The 27620-nt window shown below is 37.5% G+C and overlaps 1 protein-coding gene and 1 long non-coding RNA gene across 2 annotated transcripts; one reads left to right on the forward strand and one right to left on the reverse strand.

Moving 5' to 3' along the window:
* Positions 1–9934: 9934 nt before the first annotated feature.
* Positions 9935–14190, forward strand: irx4a (iroquois homeobox 4a). Its single transcript, XM_048154273.1, has 5 exons — positions 9935–10570; positions 11011–11250; positions 11660–11766; positions 12195–12508; positions 12999–14190. The coding sequence occupies exons 1-5, from the start codon at positions 10526–10528 to the stop codon at positions 13676–13678; spliced, it is 1386 nt and encodes a 461-aa protein (XP_048010230.1). The 5' UTR covers positions 9935–10525; the 3' UTR covers positions 13679–14190.
* A 7899-nt stretch (positions 14191–22089) lies between these two features.
* On the reverse strand, positions 22090–25990 carry LOC125243618. The gene is made up of 4 exons (XR_007179072.1): positions 25705–25990; positions 24764–24850; positions 24479–24603; positions 22090–22279 (listed from the first exon to the last, which is right to left on the reverse strand). It is a non-coding gene; the product is annotated as an uncharacterized LOC125243618 (long non-coding RNA).
* Positions 25991–27620: the final 1630 nt, after the last annotated feature.

The following is a 27620-nucleotide window of genomic DNA, read 5'->3' on the forward strand; positions in this document are numbered from 1 at the left end:
TATTTTTTTGTTACAATATGCATACTGGTTATACCACTCTGACCCTTTTTCAAGTTTTTCAAATATTAATACAATTATTAACCACTGTGACTTTCTTTATTACAATCTTCCATCCTCCACCTCCAAAGAGGTCTATAATACCTGGAGTGAGCAATCCATTAACATTCCCATTCATATCAATAAGCTTCAGTGTATGTGTGTGTGTGAAAGGAAGCACATAACAAAGCCTCCTGTCAATCAAAGCCATCTCTCTGGTCTCTGTGTCCCATGGCCATGTGTCAGAGAGGTGGAATGACACTGATCACCCTCCGGCTGCAGATGTCCAGTCGACCAATCAGTCCAGTCCAGTCCAGCTCAGATCCCTGCCAAGCATGAAGCCGAACACGGCCGAGGCCACACGGGACCCTCCAAGACCACCATCACACAATTCACAACCCGCCTCAGCTCATTAAAGAAATGAATGAATAATCAGCAAAGAAGATAAATCCATCAGAAAGAGTAGGACGGACATTCTGGAAGAAAAAAAAAACGCATTTTCCGAAACCCATACAGTGCATTTTCTCTCCATCTTGGCCCATATTTCTCTGAGTGGATGAAAACGCACAAAACACCAAAAAGACATTATTCATGGCTTTTACAATAGTCCGCCTCATATTAAGGTCCGTGTGGAACATTAGAGCGTGTGAGGCTACGATTATCTAGAAAATGGGCACTCACAATTATTAATTTATCATACTGCTTCAGAACACAAATGCATTGTATTGTCTCATTCAGCATCTTATTTTACCCATAAACCCATAAATCGGCCAAATGGGATGCGTTCTAATGACAGAGCCATGTTAATATCAAAGCGAATAGGCTCTTGGGTGCAGACGGGAGCACAATGTGGAAATTCAATCACAAGTCCCTTCAATCATGGGACGGGAAACAGGGATGCGTTTGAATACTTTTACCTGGAAGTATTCAAATTATACAATTTTAATAGCTATTTAACATGTAGTTGCTTTTTTAGCAGCATGCTTTGGCTGTTTAGCTGAAAAAAATGGACAGGTAAAGCAGGAATCCTCTTGGCAGTTATGAGCAGGACATGGTCTTTCCACCAGGGAACTTTTTTTCAGATCTATTCTGCTCTGCTCCCGCCGTACAACTGAGTCACTGACTTGTGAATGTCTGCTTCTCTTTGTCTAGTTCCCTCTGCTCGCTGGTAAACAAGTAGATCCTTGAACTGAGATTGCCTCAGGGTTTTCACATTCTTTATTTAGTTGCCTAAATATCTATTCAACCACAGCAGAAACACAGACAAACTGAGGGGGGAGTTTAAAAAGTGAAACATCTTGACTGTTCAAGTGTATTAGTCAAATCTGTGTCTTGGTTGTGTTATGGTTTGGAATACATTAGAACTTTTTAAGATTGTCTTAAATATTTCTCAAATATGTCTCAAATAAAGTGTTTCACACATATTCTCATGGTCGCAAACAACTATTAAAGGCCAACCGGCGGTTAGCGCCACACTGGTTCCCTCGACAAAATCCCAATAGGATTTTTCCATAGGCTTTTGGATTATCGCAAAAAAACAAGCTCTGTGATCAACAAAGGTTTATGATACTTACACGTTTTGTCCATCAAGATAATTTTGACAGAATGACAATTTTTATGAAATTTGAAGCATAAATGCAGTCGCTAGAAGTAAAAAGTTGAAGGTAGGCTAAAACGAACTTCATCACAGTCGCTCGACTTCAATGTCACCAACACTAAGCTTCCAACAACTCTTTCAGTTTTTATTAAAACATTTTCCCAGAACTTTTTAGTTAGACTAGTTTACGAGAGCACAATTATGAGCATAATGAGGCTGTAAAAGCGGATTGAGCTTACCTGTTTGTTTTTATATTGCTGACAGCCTCTGTTTAGCCACTTGTTAGCACATAACAGCTTAAAAAAACACGAGTGGGGTAATACTGATGTATTTTATGTATTTTATAAAACGTGAAAGTGTCTTGAGCTTGTGTTCCCACAGACCTTATTTCAGCCATTTAACCAAAATCCCATTCAAAAAACCCATTGACTTCGGCACAATGAAAACCGGAAGTGTAAAATGCTAACTCGCTTACGTGTTTTGGCCTACAAAGTGATGTCATACCTGCACCACTCTATGTGAAATGCAGTCCAAAAAAAAAAAAAAAAAACAGTATTACTGAAAATTACATTTATCCAGCTAGAGCAGAAAAATATTAAAATAGTTTTGTGTTGTGCTGATTTTTAAAAAAGAAAAAAGATGCTGACACACACCAGTGTTATATTAGTATCACTGAGATATTACATAGATTTGTTTTAGTAATTTTGTTGTATTTTTGTAATTTCTTTTTTTTTTTTTTATATGCCTGTATATTTTTAGTTTTAGTTTATTTAGGTTTATAGTACTTCAGCTTAAACTAAATGAAAATGAGAAATGTAGTTGAAATAAAAAAAGTCTTTATTTCAGTGAATGTTTATTTTATTTTAAGTAATGACATTTTTATGGTTTTAATTTTATTTTTAGTTAACAATAACACACACACACTGGTTTCCATGTTTTATGGGGACTTCCCATAGACGTAATGAGTTTTATACTGTACAAACTGTATATTCTATCCCCCTACATTAACCTTATGCCTAAACCTACTCATCACAGAAAACATTCTGCATTTTACTTTTTCAAAACACTTGTCTTTTGTATGATTTATAAGCTGTTATCCTCATGGGGACCAAAAAAATGACCCTATAATGTCAAAATTTACTTGTACTGAACTGTGCCACATTTGGTTCACATAACATAGGGAATACCAGGTACACACACACACTTGAGGAACTGACATTACAGTGTATTCTTTTGAGATGTTCACATATCCTGTGGTTTGACATGCTAGACTCCATCTAAAACTATTTTAAGAGCATTTAGCTTTTTCTTGCATGTGTAATATGCATGTAGCGTTTATACCTTTATTAACTGATAAACTACAGAGAATATTTGTACCTTTATTGAAGACAAATTAAGAAAAAACAGTCACGGCACCTAAAAAACAGACCTAGTCTAATCCAATCATTGTCACAATCATGTTTGTTTGGACTCTTTTTTGTTTCGTCATCGCCTGCCTTAGTCATTCATATGTTGTCACGTACACTTATTATGTTCAGCTGTTCTCTCATTATCATCATCATTATCACCTGTATACATGTTCAGTTCTGTTTCAGTCCAGTTTTCCGGTGTTGTCTTTTTTTGGAAGTGTTGTATATTACTGTGTTTGTGTTGGGTTTATTAAATATTACTTATTTTCCTTCATCTTCATCTTTGTGTGTGTTTCAACAACCGTAATAATATGTAATTTAAACCCAAAATCTTGATTTTGATTGCATGTACAACATACAAATGCACAATTAGAAAGTGTGCATCTGTGTTTACTTGTGCATAATCAGCTGATTAATTAACACATTGTTTACATGTGCAAAATCTTTGTATCCATGCATTGTATTTGTGCACCTTTAAAGGGTTAGTTCACCCAAAAATGAAAATGATGTCATTAATGACTCACCCTCATGTCGTTCCAAACCCGTAAGACCTCCGTTCATCTTCGGAATACAGTTTAAGATATTTTAGATTTAGTCCGAGAGCTTTCTGTCCCTCCATTGAAAATGTATGTACGGTATACTGTCCTTGTCCAGAAAGGTAATAAAAACATCATCAAAGTAGTCCATGTGACATCAGTGGGTTAGTTAGAAGTTTTTGAAGCATCTAAAATACATTTTGGTCCAAAAATAACAAAAACTACAACTTTATTCAGCATTGTCTTCTCTTCCGGGTCTGTTGTATATCCGCTTTCACTCCACAGTGACACTGCTTCTTCTTCTTTTTTCCTGTTTTACGGCGGTTGGCATCCAGCTTATTGATGCATTACCGCCCCCTTCTGCTCCGGAAAGTGACGCTGATGACGTGTTATCCAGTGCGCCCGAGCTTCGTTTACAGTCTGAGGGAGACACACGCTGTATTCAAGCTATTCTACATTGTTTATATTTTGGTATTGCTATATTTTTTAAAATGGTGCGTAGGTGTGCATGTCGCGGATGTCCTAATCGCGTCACTGTCCGGAGCAGGGGCCATAATGCATTTTCAATGGAGGGACAGAAAGCTCTCGGACTTAATCTAAAATATCTTAAACTGTGTTCCGAAGATGAACGGAGGTCTTACGGGTTTGGAACGACATGAGGGTGAGTCATTAATGACATAATTTTCATTTTTGGGTGAACTAACCCTTTAACAACAAAGGTTAAAAAAGGATAATTTAAAATGCCCATAAAACAGATCCTCATATGCTCTCAGCTGAGAGTTTGCATCCCTAACTAGCTGTTTGAGGAACACCTACTCGGGCTTAACTGAGCAAAGAGTGAGCGTGCTGACCCTTCTGATCAATAATGCATGGAGAGAGAACAGCAACATGCTAAACCTCTTAGCCACTGCAGCGGAGGAGAGGAGAAAAGCTTCTTCCAGCTCCTCATAACCGTGCTCTCCATGTGGGCCATCACAGAGGCTTTGATTGCCTAAGATAGACATGATGAAACAATTGACACTTTCTTTTGACCCACATTCTAGAGGCTGTAATACATCATAGGCAGCTGAAGACTGAAACTGCAATCTTTTGAAATTACATTTCAATATCTGGTAACACTTTATTTTACAGTGTCCTTGTTACACATACTTGTAGTTACTATACCCTGGACCACAGGGTTTTTTTTTTTTCCGAGTTATACATTACCTGAAAGCTGAATAAATAAGCTTTCCATTTATGTATGGTTTGTTATAGGACATAATTTGTCTGAGACACAACTATTTGAAAATACGTGTAGTAGTTACTATATAGTAATAACTGTGTCATTATATTACTATATAGTAATACAGTCCTTGTTACACATATGTGTAGTTAATATATAGTAATAACTGTAAATTATGCTTAATTGCATGCAACTAACCCTCAACCAAACCCTAACCCTATAGTAAGTATATGCAGTTAGTACTTAAATGTATAATTACACTGTAACTAGGACACCTTAAAATAATGAGTAACCTAATATCTAGTTATAATTCATTTCAATGGTCCACTTTAGACATTCTACTAACTACAAGTAATTTGTCAAATACATGTCAACTAACTCTAGTATAATGAAGACTGTTAGTAGGCTAGTAAACAAGTAGATCCTTGAACAGAGATTGCCTGAGGTTTTTCACATTCTTTATTTAGCTACTTAAATATCTGTTCAAACACTGCAGAAACAAACAAACCTGAGAGAGGAATTTAAAAAATGAAACATCTCGACTGTTCGATTTTAATAGTCAAATGTGTGTCTTTCATGATGACTGTTAGGTTAGGGTTCAGGTAAGTAGAATAAGTTGACAAGTAGTTAAAAAATGTAGTCTGTTGTGGAGCATCAAAATAAAGTGTTAGCAAATATTAAGCAGACAGTCTACTAATACTTGATTGAGAGTTAGTTGACATGTAGTTGCAAAGTATAGTTATAGTTAGTAGAATGTCTAAAGTGGACCCTCGAAATAGGGTGTTACCCAATATTTTTATAAATTAGAAAACAGAACATGCATTTATGATCATCTATATTTCCAATATGCCATTTATGTTGTTTACTTTAATTTCAGGGCAAACCAAACTGCCCCTGACCTTTAACCCACCCCTAAGCACTAATATATTCATCAAAAAGCTCTTAATTAGATTTCTAATGGAACTTCACTGCAAATGCTCATCCAAAAAGCTTCATAAGGGTAACTGAGTGTATTATGAGACATATCAACCCATAGTCCACACTCCCATGAGCCTTTGCTGCACATTAACTGTGTTTATGTTACCTACTGTAGATGTCAATGATTTGCAGATGTGTGCAAAATAAATGCAGTGCATTTTTTTGTGGTTTAAGCTTGAAAATGCTCATCGTAATTTCAATGCTCATCGTAATTTCATACACGTTTGGGGTTTATGTGCGTGCCACAACACAGCATACCACATTTTATGTTCCTTGATTAATACACTCCCTGTAGTTACTGGAATCACTTTGTTGGGAAAAATGCAGCAGTTATTATAGTGTTTTCTCTAATTTGTCACCCATAGAGGGGAAAACGGTAAAAACTTTCTCCAGCTATTCTTCAGAGAATAACACAACCATACACTGTGACAGTCCAGTGATTACAACAAACACATTTATTGTCGTTAAATCATAAATCAGTTAATGCATGCCTGACTCTGGATAGAGTCAGAAGAGGCAGGTTAAGATATGCTTGTAGTGTAGAAGCTGATTCTCTTGCACAGGAACTTTATCTGCAGACAGCCTGGGAGCTGCTCGCGGCATGATGTCATTCCTGGATCATCAGCTGCACCTGTCTCATCCTAGACTGAATACAACTTTGAAGTGTTGTCTGCAAATCGGCTATTATTTACGGTTGACCAATATTGGACAGAAAAACAAAGCATGCAATTAAAAAATGAGCTGAGGGAAATGTTGTAATTTCACTGACTGATTATTTCTCATAATAAAATTAATGAAAATAAAGATGAATAACCTCACTTGCATGACTAAATTTCATTGGGAACCTTCACTGTGAACTGGTGCATTAGATGAAGCAGGATGTCTGCGCTCAGAACAGAAGGGCTCTAATCTGCTTCACCATGAAGAGACTTAAAATAGAAGTGTATGAACTTGTCAAGGCACTTACAGGAGAATGTGGAGCCTGCCTCAGACTGCCACACAAGTCATCTCCTCACACCTCCTCAGATGTTAGGAAATCATTTTTTAAAGTGAGATTTACACAGAGCAGTGTTGTATACTTCTGCCTTAAGGAAAATCCTCAAGTTGATTATTTAACTCTCATGCTCTGTTTTGGGGTCTGAAAGAAGCAAGGCCCATTTGTTAGCTTGGGAAAATACTTCAAATCCCCATATGAGAACTGATTATAAATTCAATATAAATTTATAAATTTGCTAACACACTTTAAAGATTGACTGTATATATATATATACAGTCAAACCAAAATTTATTCAGACACCTTGAACATTTCATTTATTAATACAGTTTATTCACTATAGTTTAAAAAAATGGTAATAAAATGTGACAAGATCTCAGAGATAGACTGTGTCAGAAAAAAATAATCTTAATTATGTCAGATAACACTTAAGCAAATCATGGTCAGGTCTGAATAATTTTTTATCAATTTTACTGGTAGTCCACTGTATGAAGAATTTTTGGGTATAATATGTCACAGTTTACTTTATTTTGCTATCCTCACTAACATAAATGAACTATAGTGTCCTGCACCCACTAGTAAAAATATATCAAAAATGTCTGAATAATTTTTTGTTTGACTGTATATACCCCAAATATGAATAAATGCAATGAATTTTCACATTGTCTAAACTGAAGTAACATACTCCTAATTGTGATTTGTTTTATTTATTGATTTGTTTTGTAAGTGTTTTTAATGAATGACATATACTGCATAATAACCATCTTTCTAAACAAAAATAAATAAAAATACATGCATACTTTGTGATGAAAACAGACAAATCTTCAATAATGTTGAGTATTACTGAGTCAGAGGAACATTCCAAAAGAATTTGTGCAGGTATATTTTCACAAGCATTAATCAATACATATTTCGAATTACATGTAACTAATCACAATCATCCACATCCAAGCATCATTTTTCTAAGTTTCAGGGTTTTTTTTTTTTTTTTTTTTTTAAGAAATTTTTTCTTTAGAGATACAGATTGCAACTGATTCTTCAGCATCATGTATTAATCATATAGCTTTTCAGTGTTGCTCCTCATAAAACAATTTGTTCAAACTGGATCATTTTATTCGGTAATTGCATTTTATTTGCCCTAATTAAAGCAATTTGCAATGGTTAATGGATGTCATCCGCTGGAGAGGATATATGACTTACGTGTGTACCTGAGGTGTAGACCTGTATAGTCAGACTTCTCCTCTGAGCTGGACGAGGGAGGAGGAGGAGGAGGAGGAGGAGGAGGAGAAAGAGGAGGAGGTGTTGAAACATGCCGTCCGGTGATTGATTTGCGCTTGGTTTTGTCGGAGACAACAAAAGGATGCCATGTCCTTTCAAGGTGTAATTCATCCAGCTTATAATGCTGATGAGACGTTAGTACTAGATTTATGCATGACAAGTATCCTGCTTATCCGATCAGATATTTGGCAAAAACTTGTCTCATTGTTCAAAGCTATTCTTAAATCATGTTTAAATGTCTCAGACTGCATCTCTGCAAGCATTGCTTTCGTTTTGAACGTATTTCCATATTAAATACACCCCGTCATATCTTATCCATCTGTCCAAAAGAGCCGAGCTTCGTTTAAATCTTTAACGAAAAACAAGAGCAGGAACTCTTGCGCAGACTTCATTATCCTCTAAAAGCTTATACTAGTGCGCCTTAATATTTAATAGGGACCCAAATAACACCAGCAAAAAAAAAAAAAAAAGTAATGTAAATGTATACGGAAAGCTATTGTAGACTTGCCCATCAAACTTCACGGCTGCATTACCTGTTTTCACTGCAGTCTAGTGTGTGTGAGGAGGAATCAATCATAGAGTTGGTGTTACTTGAGATAAAATGTCACGGGTTATTTTCAGGGAGAAAGAAAAGGACTCATTTAGCTCCAAGTGCGCGAGCTTTTGAGCATGATATAATGTGAACATACAGCCTTTGTGTGAATATATATATATATATATATATATATATATATATATATATATATATATATATATATATCATAACTGAGATCCTCTTTGTATAGGTTATTATTAGCTTAGATTAATAGCTTTTCCCATAAGTAAAAAAAAAACTAAAATCGTCACTTAGTAAATGAATGAATATTAAATGCTGAGCCAGTTTGGGTCAGTCACTTGACCTCACGTCTATTAACACACACACGGCGACATTTGCTCGCTTATTGTCTGACTAATTTAATTTCACAGAACACTTATTTTCCAAACTCAAGTGCATGCCAAAGGAGAAGGAAAGGGTGAAAAAACTTGCCTGATAAAAGTCTAACTCAATTTAAGGACAAGTACCTTCATCTGTAAATGAAAGCAATTATGCGGCCCATATTATATTATGTTGGCCGGTCTCAAGATAGTCATCAATCACCCGCAATCGAGCTGTCACTGCGGGCAGATTCGTTTCTTGCAGGCAGTTTTCCAGCTGGGGAAAAGAAGAGTACATCATCATTAATTTGACTGTGACCCCGGGGCTTCTCACATGTCTGAACCTGGGCTTCTCTAAGCGAGTCAGCAACACACCATGGTGCACCTACACTTTCATCACTCTCAATGGCGAAATGAAGACCTTTACTTGAACAGACATATGCACAGAATAGATAGATAGATAGATAGATAGATAGATAGATAGATAGATAGATAGATAGATAGATAGATAGATAGATAGATAGATAGATAGATAGATAGATAGATAGATAGATAGATAGATAGATAGATAGATAGATAGATGTTATCACATGAAACACTTTTTTAAACCTCGCAAAACATGTTTATAGTGGAGATTATTTCTATTATTTCAGTGATAAAATCTTGAACTTTACAGACCTACAAACGTAAATCTTGCACTTTTATATAAGTATTGCACTTTCAGGGTCCTATGTACTAAAATAAATTAATATTAATATTAATGAATATCTCATTTGTGGCCTGTCAAACACGTTAGATTGAATGAACTGCTCACACTACAATTTCAATCCACGAAAAGCTAAAATACGTCTAATAATACATCTGATTTATGAGTTTTCCGATTTTCTCTCTCAAATTGTCTCACAGGAAAAAAAGTGTAAGTGTTTATTAATATAGGCAAACCACCGGATTTATTGATAATTCTGTGATGAAATTCTGATTAATTGAGATAAAAAAGGCGCTTGCAAAACCCATATAACAAAAGATGCGGTTTGATTGTCACATTTTAGTATTGCAATCTCTTTTTCAAAGCTCAGTTTAATTGATAAGCTCAATTACAAGTCCATTGTGCCTTAAAATTTCACCCCCACCCCCTGTCACTCGTTGGGATTTTTATCCAGAGAAATGCATATTAAAGTTAGAGTCTGGTCATTTTGACTGGGTTTCTTCTGACGTCAGAGCCACCGGCGTTTAAAACAACCCGCATCTGGGCTGACGTGTTTAATACTAGTTTTTATAACGCAAAATATGTATTTCTGACATCAAAGACGGCAATTCGCCAAATGCTTTACGATGTGCGCGGCTGTGTTGTAGAAGTTTATTAGAGCAATAGGAGAGAGCATCCAAGCTGGGCATCTATTGAACATCCTCAGGAAGGCGTTTAAGCAAATTAAACATGGTAGTATTGCGCTTCGCCCTATAAGCGTCCGGCAGCTTTATGCTTTACCAATCAATCGGTACAGTGAAACACAGCAGACCTGCAGTCTCGCCTGCTTTCGGGGAAACGGGGATCACTCTACAATGTCCTATCCTCAATTCGGATATCCTTACTCTTCTGCACCTCAGGTAAGAGTCGTTATCGCGCACTTATTGTTGCATTGTTTCAGTTTTTTAAATGTGAACTTCAAAGGGGAAACGCGCTCACGTGCGCTGCGGAGGTAAATGCGAGTGATAAAGACAAAAGATAGAGGTTTAATCGGATTTCTGCAATGCAATTCAGGGCTTCCCTCTGCGCTTATCATTTTACAAATCTACTAACACGCGTTCGAGCCACATACACATGCAAAAGTGCAGATACGATGACAGGGGGAAGGAGGACAACAGATGTTTTTTGGCCATGATCCATAAAATGCATTGTCCTGTGGGGGCTGACTGTGGGCACTGCCAAAAATGAACTTTCACTGCATTTTTTGGAAACATTTGGACATATTTTCCGATTGCTTACTTCAGTTATGCAGGTTGTTTTTTAGATATATTTATGCTGTGACATTTCCAAATCATTCCAGTTCCTCATGACCACCAACTCTTTGACATCTTGCTGCGAGTCGAGCACCAGATCCATCTCGGATTCGTCCGCGCAGACGCCCGTGTACTGTCCCGTGTATGAGAGCAGACTGTTGGCCACCGCCAGGCACGAGCTGAGCTCCGCCGCAGCGCTGGGAGTCTATGGGAACCCGTACACAAGCAGTCAGGGCTATGGGAATTATGTTACCTATGGAGCTGACGCCTCCGCTTTCTACTCTTTGGTGAGTTTATAACATATACAATTATACGTTATAATAATAGCATACATTCTAGCAATGAATCGTGATGTTAAGATCACCAAAATTCTGTACAACGAATGTGTTTCTATATCGGAGAAAAAGGGAAAGTTTATAAAATTATTTTCAAATATCAGCAAAGAACATTAATGCACTTTATATTTCTTTGTATGAGGTACTTATTGAAAAAAGGATTGCAGAACTGATGCATTTGTACAGTTTCTAATTTCTATTTTATATGTAAAGTTTGACTTTAGGATAAAGGTCTAATTGGCATCATATTTTTGCACCTGTAAACAATGTTAGCAAGAACCTTATTATCATGACAAACATTATAAATGTAAAGTTTAATCGCATGAATGTCATTACTGACAGGTCTTGTGTTTATTTTCAGGGAACATTTGATGCCAAAGATGGAAGTGCGTCTGCGCATGCGGGAATTACACAGGCTGCCGCATATTACCCATATGATCCCTCCCTGGGACAGTACCAGTATGACAGGTATTGAATAGCGGCCTTCATTAAGAGTCTTCTGATTGCCAATTAACAAGTGCAGGACTCGGTTCATTTGGATCAATTTCATAGGCCGCGTTCAACATATTTATGGAATAATTAGCGCAATCGCTATACTTAAACGCACAAAGCATTTAAATCATTTTTTTCGATAAACCAATTTCAGGTCACTTACTTTGATGTATATTTTATGTTATATCATGCACTTGACAGTTTGCCCTTCAGGGTTTCCCCTGAAGTGCTTTAATGGCCAGATAGTCGGCCGGTGCAGTCTGTGTGCACTCGATCAAGCAATTTGTACGCTCTATTATGTCTCTAAAAAAAGAACCACGAGGAAGGGCTTATGGAAACAACATAAAACATAAAGTCAACTTTTACCATAACGACACACGTTTTTTCTTTCTTTAACACCACAGATACGGATCTATGGAAGGAGGAACTAGAAGAAAGAACGCCACTCGCGAGACGACGAGCACGTTGAAAGCATGGCTTCAGGAGCACAGGAAAAACCCCTATCCCACCAAAGGAGAGAAGATCATGCTGGCCATCATCACCAAGATGACCCTCACGCAAGTGTCCACCTGGTTCGCCAACGCCAGAAGAAGACTCAAGAAAGAGAACAAGATGACATGGCCACCGAGAAACAAGGGCTCAGACGATAAGAAATACGATGATGATGATGAGGATGGGTCACAAGAAGATCAAATCAAAAGTGAAACCAATGATGACGGTCAGCCCCCATTCCATTCTTCACAAATCAATGGGTTCTTTCGGTTATTTATTTATTTATAGTTTTTTTTTTTTTTTTTTTTTATCTTCACCTTAATTTTTTTTGTAAAGTTAATCATTTCTCCAGCTTTCCTGAAAAGCGCCAGCACAAACTTTTAAAGGTCTAGCGAGTCTTAAGCCATCACTGTAAAAAAGAAAAAAGAAAAAAAGAAAAAGAAAAGTTCCTTATAGTGCAAAACTTTTCTTCAGAGTATTAAAATGTACTTCACATCAAAAGTTTATTTCATTAATTAATAAATATTACTTGCTTACTATTTTATTGTAAAAGAACGTACTATTTTTTAAGCATAATATAATTTAAAAAATGATTTCATTAATGATATTAATCAAAGCATTAGCCTGGTTTGTGTTGAAATATTTTCAGTAATCTACAAGCTTGTTTATTGTTCTCTCTCGCTCTCCATTTACTTATCATCACTATTTTTTAACAGAAAGCAAAAGTCGAGAAGACAAAGAACTTCAGTTAAGTGACTTGGACGACTTTGACACCATCGAGTCTGAGAGCTCAGAGTGTGAACTCAAACACCGCTTTCACATGAACGCGCACATGGCGACCACCGATGATCGCCTCAAAGAACCGTCGCCAAAACTCTCCATTCCCGGTCTGCTCGAAGCTGAGCGCGATCTCACCAAAAGCTGCTTGAAATCCACCGCCGAAGACTGCGAACACGACCTTCGGCACGCCAAAACGTGTTTCCAGCAGCAGGGCCATCCATTACTGGACAGCAAACCCCGCATCTGGTCTCTGGCCCAGACCGCGACCTCGTTGAACCCGACAGAGTACTCCTCGTGTATGCTTAGATGTCAACCATCACCCTCCGCCTCCTCACCTGTAAACGGCCTGGAAAGACAGCAGGATTCACCTGTTACGACTCTCAGAAACTGGGTAGATGGAGTTTTTCACGACCCCTTGTTTAGACACAGCTCCTTAAACCAAGCACAGACGAACACTACAGTTTCTTGGACCACCACGACCAAAGGCTCAATCTTAGAGACTGGAGCCCTTGGACGCTCCGTAGGGAACAACAACGTGATAAAAACACAACAGCAAGAGGCCAGTAAGGACAGTATGACATTTCCAAAGGGGGTGAATAAAATATTCTGTTCCTAGCACACCAAATGACCCTCAAAAGCGAGGAGGACTGTTTGGAATAGACGTTTACGATTTTCAGTTTACAGACGCAACAGATAACAAATGTCAGACTGTGAATCGATGGGCCCAAATACGTTTTGTTACATAAAATTATTGCGCTGTCATGGAAAAATGTATGTATTTATTGCTGTGTTCACATCTCACTGGCGAGGGTCCCACAAAGGGATTGGTTTATATATATATTTATTGGTTTGGTTGACGCACGTTCGGATTATGTAAATTAACAACTGGAGGTTTATATTCTGAAAGACTGAAAAAAAAGTTTACAGCCTAGTTTTATTTCGGCTTTTATTGTTTCTTTGGCATGCATATGTTGCTAGTTTTTATTGATTATTCTTTTTAGACGAACTCGGACCTTGCAACGACTCACAAGTGTCACTGTTAAGAAAGTATCGCACAAATGCACAGATCTCCTCAAAACTGGGGAATGTTCAAATCTGCTCACCTCAATAAACGGTCGATTTTTCGAAGCTTTTGTTTTGTGTATCGATCAGAGTCGCTGTCCTGGTGCTGAACACACGCAGCAAGATTTACCTGCTTGGTTAAATTGAGTGATTTAGTGAAAAGCTTAATTTGTATTGTCACTAAAGAATCACACCATTTTATCCTGCCGTAATTAGGCATAATAAACTACACAGCTTTATGTTTTATTTTTAAAAGTCATTTAAAATTTAAATCTGATATCATTAGGTCAAAGTAATGGCATAGCAATACAAATGACCCGACTGTCCACACTAAATAATGCATATGATGTTCTCAGCAGTGATTGTTTCGTGTTTACTGTGTTTGGCTTTGTAATAATTCCTCAATAACTCTTTATCATTCCCTCTCGTCCTCTGATGGGCGAGATGAGGCCCTCAGGAGCCATAAGACAGCGCTGGATGAGCTCCATTAACCCGCCATAACCAGCCTGTAATTGGGATGTTTTCAGTCATCATTCACTTCACTCTATCGATTTCTACTCTCTCTCTCCCTCTGATAATATTATCGAAGCACCAAATCCTTTGCCCTGACCCAACACTTGAGATGGCCTGAGACAGGCCGTTTATATGGTTAGAAGGCGAGATCATTTGAAATGTTCATCTTGACACAGACCCCTCAATTTCTGGAGGTTCTCTGTACTCGGAGGCTTTTTTCACCGGGGCGCGTCTCTAAGTGAAAAGGGCAAGAGAATTAGTTGGTCGAGATAAAAGGGCAAAAACACGCAGTCAAAGGCAGGAGTTGACAGTGATGGTGAAAGTGTGGCCCCTGGAGGACTGGGGTCCGTTGAGAGGGGCTTCAGTGATGAATTTCAATGTGAAAGCCAAACGATTGAGATCTTCTCCTGAACGATCCCCTGGACAAAGACATTTGAAAAAACGAGTTTTGTCTGTACAACGCAATGCACAACAAATGGTGGTGTTGGTGTTCGTTGTCTACATAAAAAGCACTCTTTTTTACTTACACATAATAAAATGGCAGATTTATTAATACTTAATAATTTACTCATGTAAATACATTTTAAATTATTAATAATAATATAACATTATAAGAGATAAAACATTATTTTTCTAAATCTAAAATGTAATGTTACACTGCAGAACGCAAATAAAATATCAAAGAAAAATGCGGAACAGTATATATATATATATATATATATACTGTATATTTACTGTTTCAAGAAACTTTCCTGTCGTAAAGCAGGGTTTGGAGAGGGAGAAAGAGGGGGTGGAGGAGATGTGATGGCTTGACTAACTCATTCAGGCGTGTCAAACACACACACACACACACACACACACACACACACAGAGAGAGAGAGAGAGAGAGAGAGAGAGAGAGAGAGAGGAGGGATGGCGCTGAATTAACGGCGCTTTTACATAGAAACCGAATCAAACTGTAATCAGCGACGCGTTACTTTTCATTAAACGCCTTTGACAGCAGCATATTCAGACTCGACAGGGGACACAGGGCCCCCTGAAATAAACTGCTCTCAAAACACAGAGCCATAAGATAATTCCTTAAGCTCCATTAACAACTCTTAGCCGCAGGAAATAGAAAACATCTCCAAATCTAAAAGCTTTATCGACCTGCGCAAACCTCTGCTGATGGCTCCGTTTCCCCCCCCTTTATTTATATATTTATGTTTCGTCTTAAGGGACAGGAACGTCCAGCGGTGGTAATAGACTTTAACAGAACATATTAACTTAAGAAGGAGGCGAAAAAGGCGAAAAGATTTAGATCTTTAACTGACCAATTAGTGTGTTTTATTTCTTCTACTGGCTCTGTCAATCATCAGATTTTATCTTCTCTGTTATCTAGTACTTGTTGCAATTATCATCTACTACACGCCATTGCAATTATTTGCGCGTTGTCGAATCAAGGATCACAATGGCCAATTCTCCTAAAGAAAAACTTCTTTAGAGACAACAATAATCGTTTTCTTGTAATTCTAACAACCACACAAAGAGTTTCGCGGTAAACGAAACGTTAACAAAATAAAGTGATATTATTATTATTAGCCTATATAACGCACTGAACATTAGTGTTGAAAATACAATACAATTCACAGCATAAATAGCGGTAGATATTAAATATGAAACATTATCCAGGAATGACCTGTATGTGATGGGAGGAGATAACGCATGGATCAAACAGGCCCACATAAAGAACAAAAATAAACCATATTGGACATCAGATTTCACAGCTCTTAACAGAACAGACGCTTGTTTATCAGACACGTTTGTCCACATTTCCCTCTGGACCCCAAACTGCAGACCTTTAAATAAGAGTGACACACGCGCACCCCTGGGAGCAAAGGACACGGTAAATATATTTGCACATCATTAGTAGCTCTCTAACACTGGCCCACGCCTGTGTGTTTTCTGTCCTGGCTGTATCATCAGTAACATTTGGTCTTAATTAATCTGGCAGGAAGCTAATTAATAAAAAGCAATTACTTTATAGTTCTACTGGCCTCTACTGAGGTCTGGAGAGTGAAATGCTGACGCAGATTGCAGCTTGAAGGTTGTAACAGTAACGACAATCTCTAAACACACGCAGATCTTAACAGCACACAGCACTGCAGATCTAACACAGTTATGCTATCAAGCCATGCAATTCTAACTCTAAATTTTATTATCATTACATTTTAACAAATAAAATGCAATTAGGTTACATTTTATTGTGTCCTTGTTACAGTGTAATTAAGTACTAATATTATAGTAACATGTAAGAGGTTAAAGTTAGAAAGGTTGGTAAAACTTTATCTTACAGTGTGTTACATATATTACATGTACTTACCATAGTAATAACAGTAAATTATGCATAATTACATGCAACTTACCCTGGCCAAACCCTAATCCAACCCTAACCCTATAGTAAGTACATGTTTAATTACACTGTAACACTGACACCTTAAAATAAAGTGTAACCGAAGAGTTTGGTTTGGGGTTAGTTGCATGTAATTATGTATAGTTTGCTGTTATTACTACAGTAAGTACATGTGTGCCAAGGACACTGTGAAATAAAGTGTTACCAAAAACTGAATTGACAAACCAAACATTGTGTGATGTTTTGTTGCATTTTTATTATTATTTCCTGCAATAGGTCAAATTGTGAATATATATTACTGTTATTTCTACCATCTAATGGTTATGTGCATTCAAATACATTGTGTTTCACATTATTTATTTTCCCCATTTTCTAATCTTAGTGTATAATGACAACGTGAGCAAACTAAATATGTTTAATCTTGCATTCAGTGTCACAACTGTTCTATCAGTCAATATTAATCACACATAAAATAGCACATGCAAAAGCCATTTGTTTTTCCTGCAGCTTTAAAATTGCATTTAAATGTCATTAAAGTTCACTAGATCGGCTAGTGTAATAGGCATCGATGCAGTCGCAGAGAGCTTATCGGCTGCTTTCTTTCGTTAGTCACTGCGGGTGAAAGACTGGGTCTGGAGGGCAGATTTGAGGTGATCTGTACAAAGGCTGTTTGATAGGCTTGTCCTCACTCACAGGTGTCACAAACTTCCCGTCGGCCTTCATAGACCAGCTCACACATCTCTAAAGTCACTGCAGAGGTCACATAGCTGCCATTGCTGGTGTGATTTGCACTCTCTGACTGGTCTGTAAGAGCCTCTCTGAGCTTTGAAGAGGCCGGACGGAGTGTTGGTCAGTGTTATGTGCTTCTGTGACTGAAGGAATTCACTGTCACTTTGCCAGATTATCGGACCTGAAATATCACACAGACAATACCTACATATATCAAGGCTAAAAACAAATACAGGCTCATTGCTCGGGGCCCATGTGAGTTAACTGAATTATGAGATGAGATAGAATTCACACTTCAAAGCAAAATGATAAAAAAAAAAAAAAAAAAAAAAAGCACAAGGTTTTAAAAAATATTGTTGAGATTTTTTGTCGAAAGAAAAACTGTTGTGTCAGTAAAAAAACTTGTACAGAAAAAAAGTTTGACAGAAGTTGTGGCACAATGTTGATTGCCACATAAATTAATAAAAATAAATAAATAAAGGAATTGGAAGGAATGGGCCAGTTTTTGAAAAGTTTAAATGCAGAAATGTGTTTTTTATATATATATTTTTTATAATTTTATAAAAGCACTTACATCTTAGATAAATTCTTCTGTTAAAAAGTGTTTTTTTTTTTTTTTTTTTTTTTTTTTTTTAACATGTAGTGTTGTTCTAGTCAATTTTATGGTTGTTTTAGGATTTTATTGTCATGGCAGCAAAGTTGTAAAACTGGATATAACTTGGCTAGAAATAGTTCAAAAGTGATTTTTTCAAAGGATAATCATTTTATCTTGTGGTTATGCTTTAGAAACAGTAATATTTACAGATGGGCCCCATTCACTTCCGTTCTAAGTAACCCAGATTTGGGGTTTTTAAAGGAAATGAGCGACAAGTTGAAATTAAATTTGAAATTTAACATTTTAATTTGAAATTTTGGTAATCAAAGTAATGCCACAAGCAACTCATTTTGAATATTCCTTTAAAATAAAATATAAGGCAAAAACAACAGAAGTCCTGATTATGAAAAGGAAATAGAAGAGGAAAAAATAGATTGATGTCTACAGGATGAGTAAGGAGCACTAGATTGTGTTGAAGAGTTGTGAGCTCTCGTGAATCATGTGAAGCGTGAGGTGAGTCTGCCAGTCAGAGCATTAGAAGAGCTTCTCCACGAGCCTCCATGAGCTCAAGACAGAAATCCTGCATGACTACACATCTGTGCACTAATCAAAGGGTTACTCATCTTTATTAGAAGTACTTAAAGTCTCCAGCATGTGTATAATTCTTTTAAATTCTCTGTTCTTTATGGTATGAAGCCCAGTTTAAAACTGTTCCAATTGGATTACATGAGAGAAAATACAATCAAATTAGCATGGGATCATTGACCGTATATACTGAGAAAGCACTTGTGTTCATCATGCAAGGCACATCTCAACGAGATCCAACAAGACCGATTCAACATATCTTTTGATTTGTCAGAGGAACTTAGTAATATTTCCTTACATCGTACTGCATCAGTGTTCTTATTCCCCTCGTGCCCGACCTCTTGTTTTTATCTTTCGTTTTACAGAAACACACATGCCGCACTTATTTGTATGTACTGCTGATCTTTTGCAACACAATTGGAAACGGAGGCAAAGGTCAAGCTTAACTCTCTTATGCCTTTCATAGACGAATGAAAACAGCATATACTATTGATCCATCCTAAAATGATGTACATAAATCTGAGAGCTCCACACAATGCCGCCTGACCTTTCTCAATTACCAAGGTGACAAAAAGGCCAGAGTAATGCTTACAGAAGTTTGACATGTTGGTTTTCCTAACACTTTGAATGCAACCAAACAGTTAACTACAAGTTAACTGGTTCATTTTTTTTACATTTAAAACCTAAAAATAGTTATTATTATTGAAACCTGGTTTTCTGAAAAAGAAATATCAGTGAAGACTTTACAATGAATGCACTATGTGCCTTGAATATTGGTGAAATACAGTAGAAGTCTTTTCAATTCTTCAAATACACTTAAAGTGCCATACTGTAACGGTTATGTTCTATGGAGCCCTGGACATGACATGCAAGAAAAAATAGTAGGCTAATTTAGTAAATCGAGGGAACAAAATAGTAAATCATGTGCACTATTTAGTAAATCAAGGGAACGGAATAGTAAATCGTACGAACGTTTTAGTAAATCGAGGGAACAAATTAGTACATCATGAGCACAATTTAATTTATCAATTTAACAATTTTCTTGCATGTCATGTGTAGGGCCTCGTAATGTTTTGTTTTATTGTAATTGTGTTTTTTGTCCCTGTTCTGGTTTGCCTGTGTTCCCTTTGCTTATTATTTTCCATAGTTTCAAATTAATTACGCATCTGTTTCGTTCAGTTCATTGGCTCTGCTTGTATATTTAAGTCCTCTGTTTCCTTTGTTCAGGGTGTCATCAATGTTAACGTGGTTGTGTTTCTATGATTATTATTCCTCTTATCTCCTATTTGTTCCACGGTTTGACTTGTGATTAAAGACTTTGTTAGTGATATTCCTTCATCATGTGCTTACTGCAGCCACTATTACATGACAGAACACGAAAATGGACATACCAGCCGTCCAGCTGCTCTGTTTGGAGCAAGAACAGTGTAATATCAAGGACCACACTTATGTCTTCTTGAACCTGGAATGACTTCCCTGACTGCTCCCTGTGTGTGTGTTTTTTTCTGATGAGCCTAAATGAGTGGTATAAGGCACGCCTGCCCAGTGTTGGTACACAGGGGGATTTCGCTATGTTCGTGGAGTGGGTGCTGGCCAAAAATAACTCCTACATGACCGTCGGCCTCATGGATGAGGACATCGCCAGCCCCACTCCAAACTCAGAACCTAGCCCCCACTCTACATGGAACTAATGGCAGAGACCACTGCAGACATGGAGCCTGCACTGTAAAAAACAACCTATAGAATCTACTCAATAAAATTGAGGTAACAATTTGCACTCACTTTGTTTGGGTAGATTCTATCTTATATATTTGAGTAAAGTATACCTAAATTTAACAGCCATGGTAAACTAAAAAAAATTAGGTAAGGTCTACCTAATATTTCTCATTACATCACATAACTAATTACTTATAAAAGAGTAATATTATAATATTGAGTAATATTAACCCTATTGTAAGCAAGCAACAGTTCATCTACTAAATTATTATTAATAATGATTAGCCAAAAGGAAAAATTAAACATTACTTATTCAGGGAAGGTTGAATTTATATAAAAATGGTCAGACGCAGGAGATTGCATCAATTGCTTTTTTTATTGATCAAATAACATTTTGTATTTTAAACATTTAAAACTAATTAAGTACAAAATATCCCTTACAATAAATTTCAAGTGATATACAACATCATAAAGTAGCATAAATCATTTTGAACATATTCCATTCAAAAATTAGATGTCAAAACATACATTAGAAGCAAGACTCAAATACTGTTTCTTCATGTTATCATTTCAAACAATATGTGTTTAGATTTAATGTGTGGCTACAATACTTGCAACTCTAGAAAATAAAAGGAGACTAAAATGAGAGGAGAAACTGATCTCATTTACCTCAAAAGACTAGCATTCTATATTGATACTAACATTTAAACTTCATTTAAAACTAATTAAAGGGTTAGTTCACCCAAAAATGAAAATTCTGTTATTTATTACTTACCCTCATGCCGTTTCACACTCGTAAGACCTTCGTTGATCTTCGGAACACAAATTAAGATATTTTAGTTGAAATCCGATGGCTCCGTGAAGCCTCCAAAGGGAGCAATGACATTTCCTTTCTCAAGATCCATTAATGTACTAAAAACATATTTAAATCAGTTCATGTGAGTACAGTGGTTCAATATTAATATTATAAAATGACGAGAATATCTTTGGTGCGGCAAAAAAACAAAATAACGACTTATAGAGTGATGGCTGATTTCAAAACACTGCTTCAGGAAGCATCGGATCATAAATGAATCAGTGTATCGAATCATGAATAGGATCGCGAGTCAAACCCGGCAAACGGCTGAAATCACGTGACTTTGGCGCTCTGAACTGCAGATTCAACACACTGATTCAGAAAGCATCGAAGCATTGTGAATCAGTGTTTTGAAATCGGCCATCACTATATAAGTCGTTATTTTGTTTTTTCGGCACACCAAAAATATTCTTGTGGCTTTATAATATTAATATTGAACCACTGTACTCACATTAACTGATTTAGATGTGTTTTTAGTACATTAATGGATCTTGAGAAAGGAAATGTCATTTCTCCCTATGTAGGCCTCACGGTGCCATCGGATTTCAACTAAAATACCTTAATTAGTGTTCTGAAGATTAACGAAGGTCTTACGGGTGTGGAACGGCATGAGGGTGAGTAATTAATGACATTATTTTCATTTTTGGGTGAACTAACCCTTTAAGTGCAAAAAAGTACAGACCACATCTGGTGGGTCCTCCTCAACTGCGGGATTGTGAACAACCACCAACTTCATTATTTCATTTGTGTGGCCTTCAAGTTCATCCTTCTGTTGAAAAAAACAAACAAACAAACAAAAAATATGTTTTTATGTTAGTTCAAGCAAATTAGCATGCTGTTTGATTACAGTTGTTTTCTTGGTTGATGCCAATTGTTTGATCACAAGCAGGATTTCTGTATTAGTCAGCACTTCAATATAAATGGGTAACAAATAAAAATCAAAACCCAAATTCTTCACCTGAGTATCCCATAATGAAACAATTATTATTTTAACAATGTTTAATTAATTAAATAAACAATGTTTGCAGCATCCAATTTAGACAAACGGAAGCTGAAAGGGATAGTTCACCCAAAAATTATGTTTATCTGTTTACCCCCAGGGCATCCAAGATGTAGGTGTCTTTGTTTCTTCAGTAGAACACAAATGCTGATTTTTAACTCCAACCGTTGCCGTCTGTCAGATAATGGGAGTGAATGGGAACACCAACAATAAAAGTAAAAAAAACATGCACAGACAAATCCAAATTAATTTATATTTATAGAATTTTTACCCCTAAAATACCACTATGTCCAACTGTGTTCAGCATTCGGTTAGTGATGTCTAATCATGCTCTGACAGCGGCAGTGATGTCTAGCACTCTTTGAAGTATATGCGCAAGACATCACTTCCTTTGTCAGAGCGCGTTCAGACCTCACTAAACAAGTGCTGAACGCAGTTGGACATAGTGGTGTATTCGAGGTAAAAAATTATATAAATACTGTTCGGTTTCTCGCACAAACCGATCGTTTCGTGTCTTAGGACATCAATGTGTCATCACGAGCCGCAGAGTTTAATTTGGATTTGTCTGTGCATGTTTATTGACTCTTATTGTTGTTGTTCCCATTCACTCGCATTATATGACTGACAGATGGCAGCGGTTGGAGTTAAAAATCATTATTTGTGTTCTACTGAAGAAACAAAGTCACCTACATCTTGGATGTGCTGGGGGTAAGCAGATAAACATCAAATTTTCATTTTTGGGTGAACTATCCCTTGAAGCATGCTTGCTTGACACGTTACACCTAATGAAGTTAATTTTCTTGTCTCACAGCATGTTTGTAGCCTGGTAATACCAGACTCTGCTACTTCACTTTGCTTCGTAGACAGAGTCTGGAATGGCATAATAGAGAAGTGTTTTCTCTCTCGCTAGGGGACGCTTGTCTGAAGTTTAAAATCATTGGTTACCCGTAAGCCAATCAGATACGTTTAGTTATGACGTATGTTATCCACCTGTACAGCCGCATCAAAGCACAGACATCATGCATCGAACTCAAATCTATGATTGAACTTCCACTGTAAACCTGTTGTAAACACATGATGATGTGAGCGAAATACCGGAGTGAACATGGCTGTAAACGACTTTTGCAGATTATGCGAAGTTAATGCATCCCGAAGTTTATATCCCGTGTCTCGTTTCCCATTTCCGCGGTCATTTCGGTTTTCGATTTCTCTAACCTACAATGTAAAACTCGGCGCTTAGCATCTACGTCACGGCTCTCAGCCCGCCCTCTGTTCGTTGATTGGCCCGGCTGTTTCCAGACCGGTGGCAAACACAAAGCTCTGACGCTGTATCAGACTGAGTACAGAAGCGAAATGAAATTGAGCGGAAGTAGGAAGTCTGACGTAGTCAGGCTAGCATGTTTGAGCCTCTGTAAAAAACCAATGAGGTTTGTTCTTGTGTCAAGCAAGTAAGTTTGAACTTCTCTAGGTTTGTTGATCAATGTGTATATGAGATTAAAAGTCTACATTAAATTTGTGCATCTAAATCTGTGAGTAAAAATCAATGTCAAGTATTTTCACTGTGATTGTTTTTTAATGATCTGAGCTAATCATGTGACTTTTAGTTCTATGTTAAGCAAGTTTACATGACCTTTGACCTGAAAATCACAACTTTTAATTTTTTGTCAGACTTAATACATGATGTAACTACAGAAGAGTCAAGTTTTAAATAGGAAAAATATCGAAACTCTTTGGTCTTTTTTTGAGTGAGATGCTAACGATCTAATCAGATTCTATGAACTATGCTGAGCTAAAAGTGGTACCGCCTGACCCGAAGTTCAGCTGAATGGATTCGAAAATAAAAAAATGAGCATTTTCAAAAGTGTTTATTTAATTTGCTTGTTTTGCTTTTGTCTATTTACATATTTTTTAAGTTCAGTGTGTTGAGAGTTTTAATTTTTATGAAATGAGATAAAAACAGAAAGATACCTCATTTACAGTGCTCAGGAGTGGATGCATCTTGGTACCAAAAGACGTGGTGTGCACCCATCAAGATTCATCATAAATGTCTCCTCCAAGGAGCCTGTTGTTATACGTCAGAATTCCTCTTTGATCTAGTAAATCAGTACAAGGACAACACAAAAATACAATAATTTTCTCAATTTGAGTCATAGATTATAAGGTTTGAAACCAATTTTAATTAAACAAATGAAACAAACAACAGTTCTTGACAAAAAAAAAAAAAAAAAAAATTAAACTAACAAACATCCTTACCTGAGCCTTACTGAACAATCCAGGCCACCTGAAGTTAACTTGTCTTGATAACTGCTATGAATTCTTTAATTCTTCTTCTAGATTCATCTGCGGCAGAAAAAAAAATATGTCAGAAACAGGATATTGAAATTATTAGATTATCACACTCCTGTAAAATGAATTGTACCTAATTTATATTCATATCCATTTATATTTTCCATATTTTGCTAAATAATTCCACCAACTAGAAGTTATTTGTGCAATGTATTTGAAAATCTAAGTTAACTCAAACAATTGATTTATATAAATCAATTATAAAAACATTACAACTGTTATGTTACAGATCACATAAGGAGCATAAAAAAATACATATTTTCAATCCTTTGCTTTTTGTTGTTAGCAGAGCACATGCTAATCGCTGCATATTAATGCTAGCCGTAAATGATAATAGTAATATGGCTTTTATAAATTGATCTCTTCTAACACAAAACTCAATATCAACAGATAAATGCAAGAAAACTTTAATAGTAGTTATCTAGCATACCACATCGACAGCTTTACTGCTATTTTTCTGCTCCGAACGCCTTGTCGTCTGTATAGTAGGCTAACTACATCAACCGTCCATTTCTCTTTCGTCACTTGCTCAAGTTCAACTCACGTGTAACAGCTTCGCTGTGCACGAATTTCAGCCATGTACATTACAATAATGGAAGCTATATTTAAATCATTAACGTAGATGTTTACTCGCATTCGCAGGGGCAAGTAACGTTACTGGACAATGTATTCCGCTTCCAATGTTAACTTGACTAACGTTAACAACAAATTATATAAATGTCAATCTGTCACCAGACTGTGGTGCGACAATAGAGACAGAGAAATGACTATTCTTCTGGTAGATTTTAACGTTAAACAACTTAACATTTGCATTCATGATGATATCAACAAGTTAAATAAAAACGTACCTGTAGGTTCACCAACCAATGTTCCGCCACCGCCAAAGACATGGAAAATGGTGACTCCCGTGATTCCCGCCTGGATGTTGACGCATGCGCAATTTGCGGTGCCAAAGCTAATATTTAGGGGTAAATTTTACTTAATTTTTTAGTCTTGCAGTTAATACTGATAAGAAATAGATAGTGGAGGTAGAATGTACCCATTATTTTTTATTTTACTTGCTAACTCATATACTTAAGTAAACTATAACTGATTTTCATGGGTTGTATTTAACACCCTCAAGAGTAATTTTTTACAGTGTGAGCCTGTTGCAATGAACAAGCCAGTGACAAGGACTAAGCCAATTATCGCCCCGCAGCCCGAGCCCGACGAGAGGTCTGACCACATGCATAAGCCGGCAAAGTCATCTGTGCCAGTGAGTGTATTTGTGGAGTTCGAGGGGATGGAATGCAGCCCCGCCCACTCTCACACAGCTGCGGAGGGTGAGATGCAGCTGGCCACTGCATACTGTTATGAGGATTTGGAGGAGGATATTTCACTGAGTATCCCACTGGTTCCGCCCAGCTCCAAGTCTCCTGTGTCTCCGCTTGTCCTGCCCAGGCTCCCTCTCCCACCTGCTCTGCCTATAAGAGTCAGTTCCTCGGCCCCACCTCCACTGTTTCCCTTCAGTCCCTCGGCTCCTCCTCTGTTGACTGTTGTGTCAGTCTGCTTTGGGTCTTCCAGTCTCCAACTCCACCTTGGCAAGAGAATCCCCTGGCTCTGCCTTCATCCACCGAGCCTGTCATTCCACCTCAGCTAGTCGAACAGTTGGCTCCACCTTGGCTCCTTCCTCCATTGGCTCCAACTGGAACCATTGTCTTTATGGCTCTACTGGGCTCCCTCATCCCTCTGCCTGTGCCATGGACTTCCAAGCCTTCAGCTGGACCCTTTGGCTCTGTTGTGCTCCACCTTCCCTCTGGCTCTGCCTTAGTCCTCAGTCCCACCAGCTCTGCCTCAGTCTCCAGAACCATCAGTGTTGCCCGATCTCTATGGCTCTTCGGCTCCATCTGGGTCTCCTACACTACTGGATCCACTGCTGGTGTTCGGATGTCTGACTCCACCCTGGCTCCACCTACCATTGGTTTTGCCATGAGCCTTCATCTTGGCTGGGCTTTGGATCATCCTCCTGTCCACACCCTGGTTCCTCCCACCTTCTTCTCTTCTCTGGTTCCACTGGTCTTTGTCTCCATGGAGTTTCTGTTCAGTTCATTAGCTGTCCTTGTGTATTTAAGTCCTCTATTTCCTTTGTTCAGGCTTCCGTGTTGTCAGTGTTAATGTGCTTGTGTTTCTATGATTATTATTCATGTTATCTCTTACATGTTCCTGGTTTGATTTGTGATTAAAGACTTTGTTAGTGATATTCCTTCGTCATGCACTTACTGCAGCCACTATTATGTGACACATACGTTTCTGTTCAGATTTGCTCTATATGGTGGACCTGCACCTAGAGAAGACCACAACAGCCCTGAATGTCAGTGGAGACCATGACAACTAGATGAGCCCTAGAGACAGATCCCCTGTGAAGACTTCTTTGACTAGACAGCCATTAGCACATATCTTCAGTGAAGACCATGAGAACCAGACAAGTCCTCTGCACAGATCCTATGGCCAGCTTCGACTTCTGCTCCCTCCATATGCTGGCATGATGTGTCCCAAACTTCAAGCAGAAGGAACTGGCTGAAATATTCTGAATGATATCAATCCACAGTCTGACATGTGATGCAGCCTGGAATTAAACCAGACCATGTTTGTTCATCTGGCCAGGGGAGAACTGGTCCCCAGACTGAGCATGGTTTCTCCCAAGGTTTTCATCTCCATTTTCTGTCACCTTTGGGTTCCTTGCCACTGTCGCCTTTTGGCTTGCTAAATTGCGGACACTTAATAT

The sequence above is a fragment of the Megalobrama amblycephala genome, linkage group LG13 (assembly GCF_018812025.1).
Source record: "Megalobrama amblycephala isolate DHTTF-2021 linkage group LG13, ASM1881202v1, whole genome shotgun sequence".
In the NCBI taxonomy this organism is placed as follows: Eukaryota; Metazoa; Chordata; class Actinopteri; order Cypriniformes; family Xenocyprididae; genus Megalobrama; species Megalobrama amblycephala.

Bases quoted from the DNA above. Each gene is read 5' to 3' on its own strand.
- irx4a (XM_048154273.1), top strand. From the start codon at position 10,526: ATGTCCTATCCTCAATTCGGATATCCTTACTCTTCTGCACCTCAG. The intron at 11,251-11,659 runs GTGAGTTTATAA...GTTTATTTTCAG, and splicing joins CCTCCGCTTTCTACTCTTTG to GGAACATTTGATGCCAAAGA. The intron at 12,509-12,998 runs GTCAGCCCCCAT...ATTTTTTAACAG, and splicing joins AAGTGAAACCAATGATGACG to AAAGCAAAAGTCGAGAAGAC.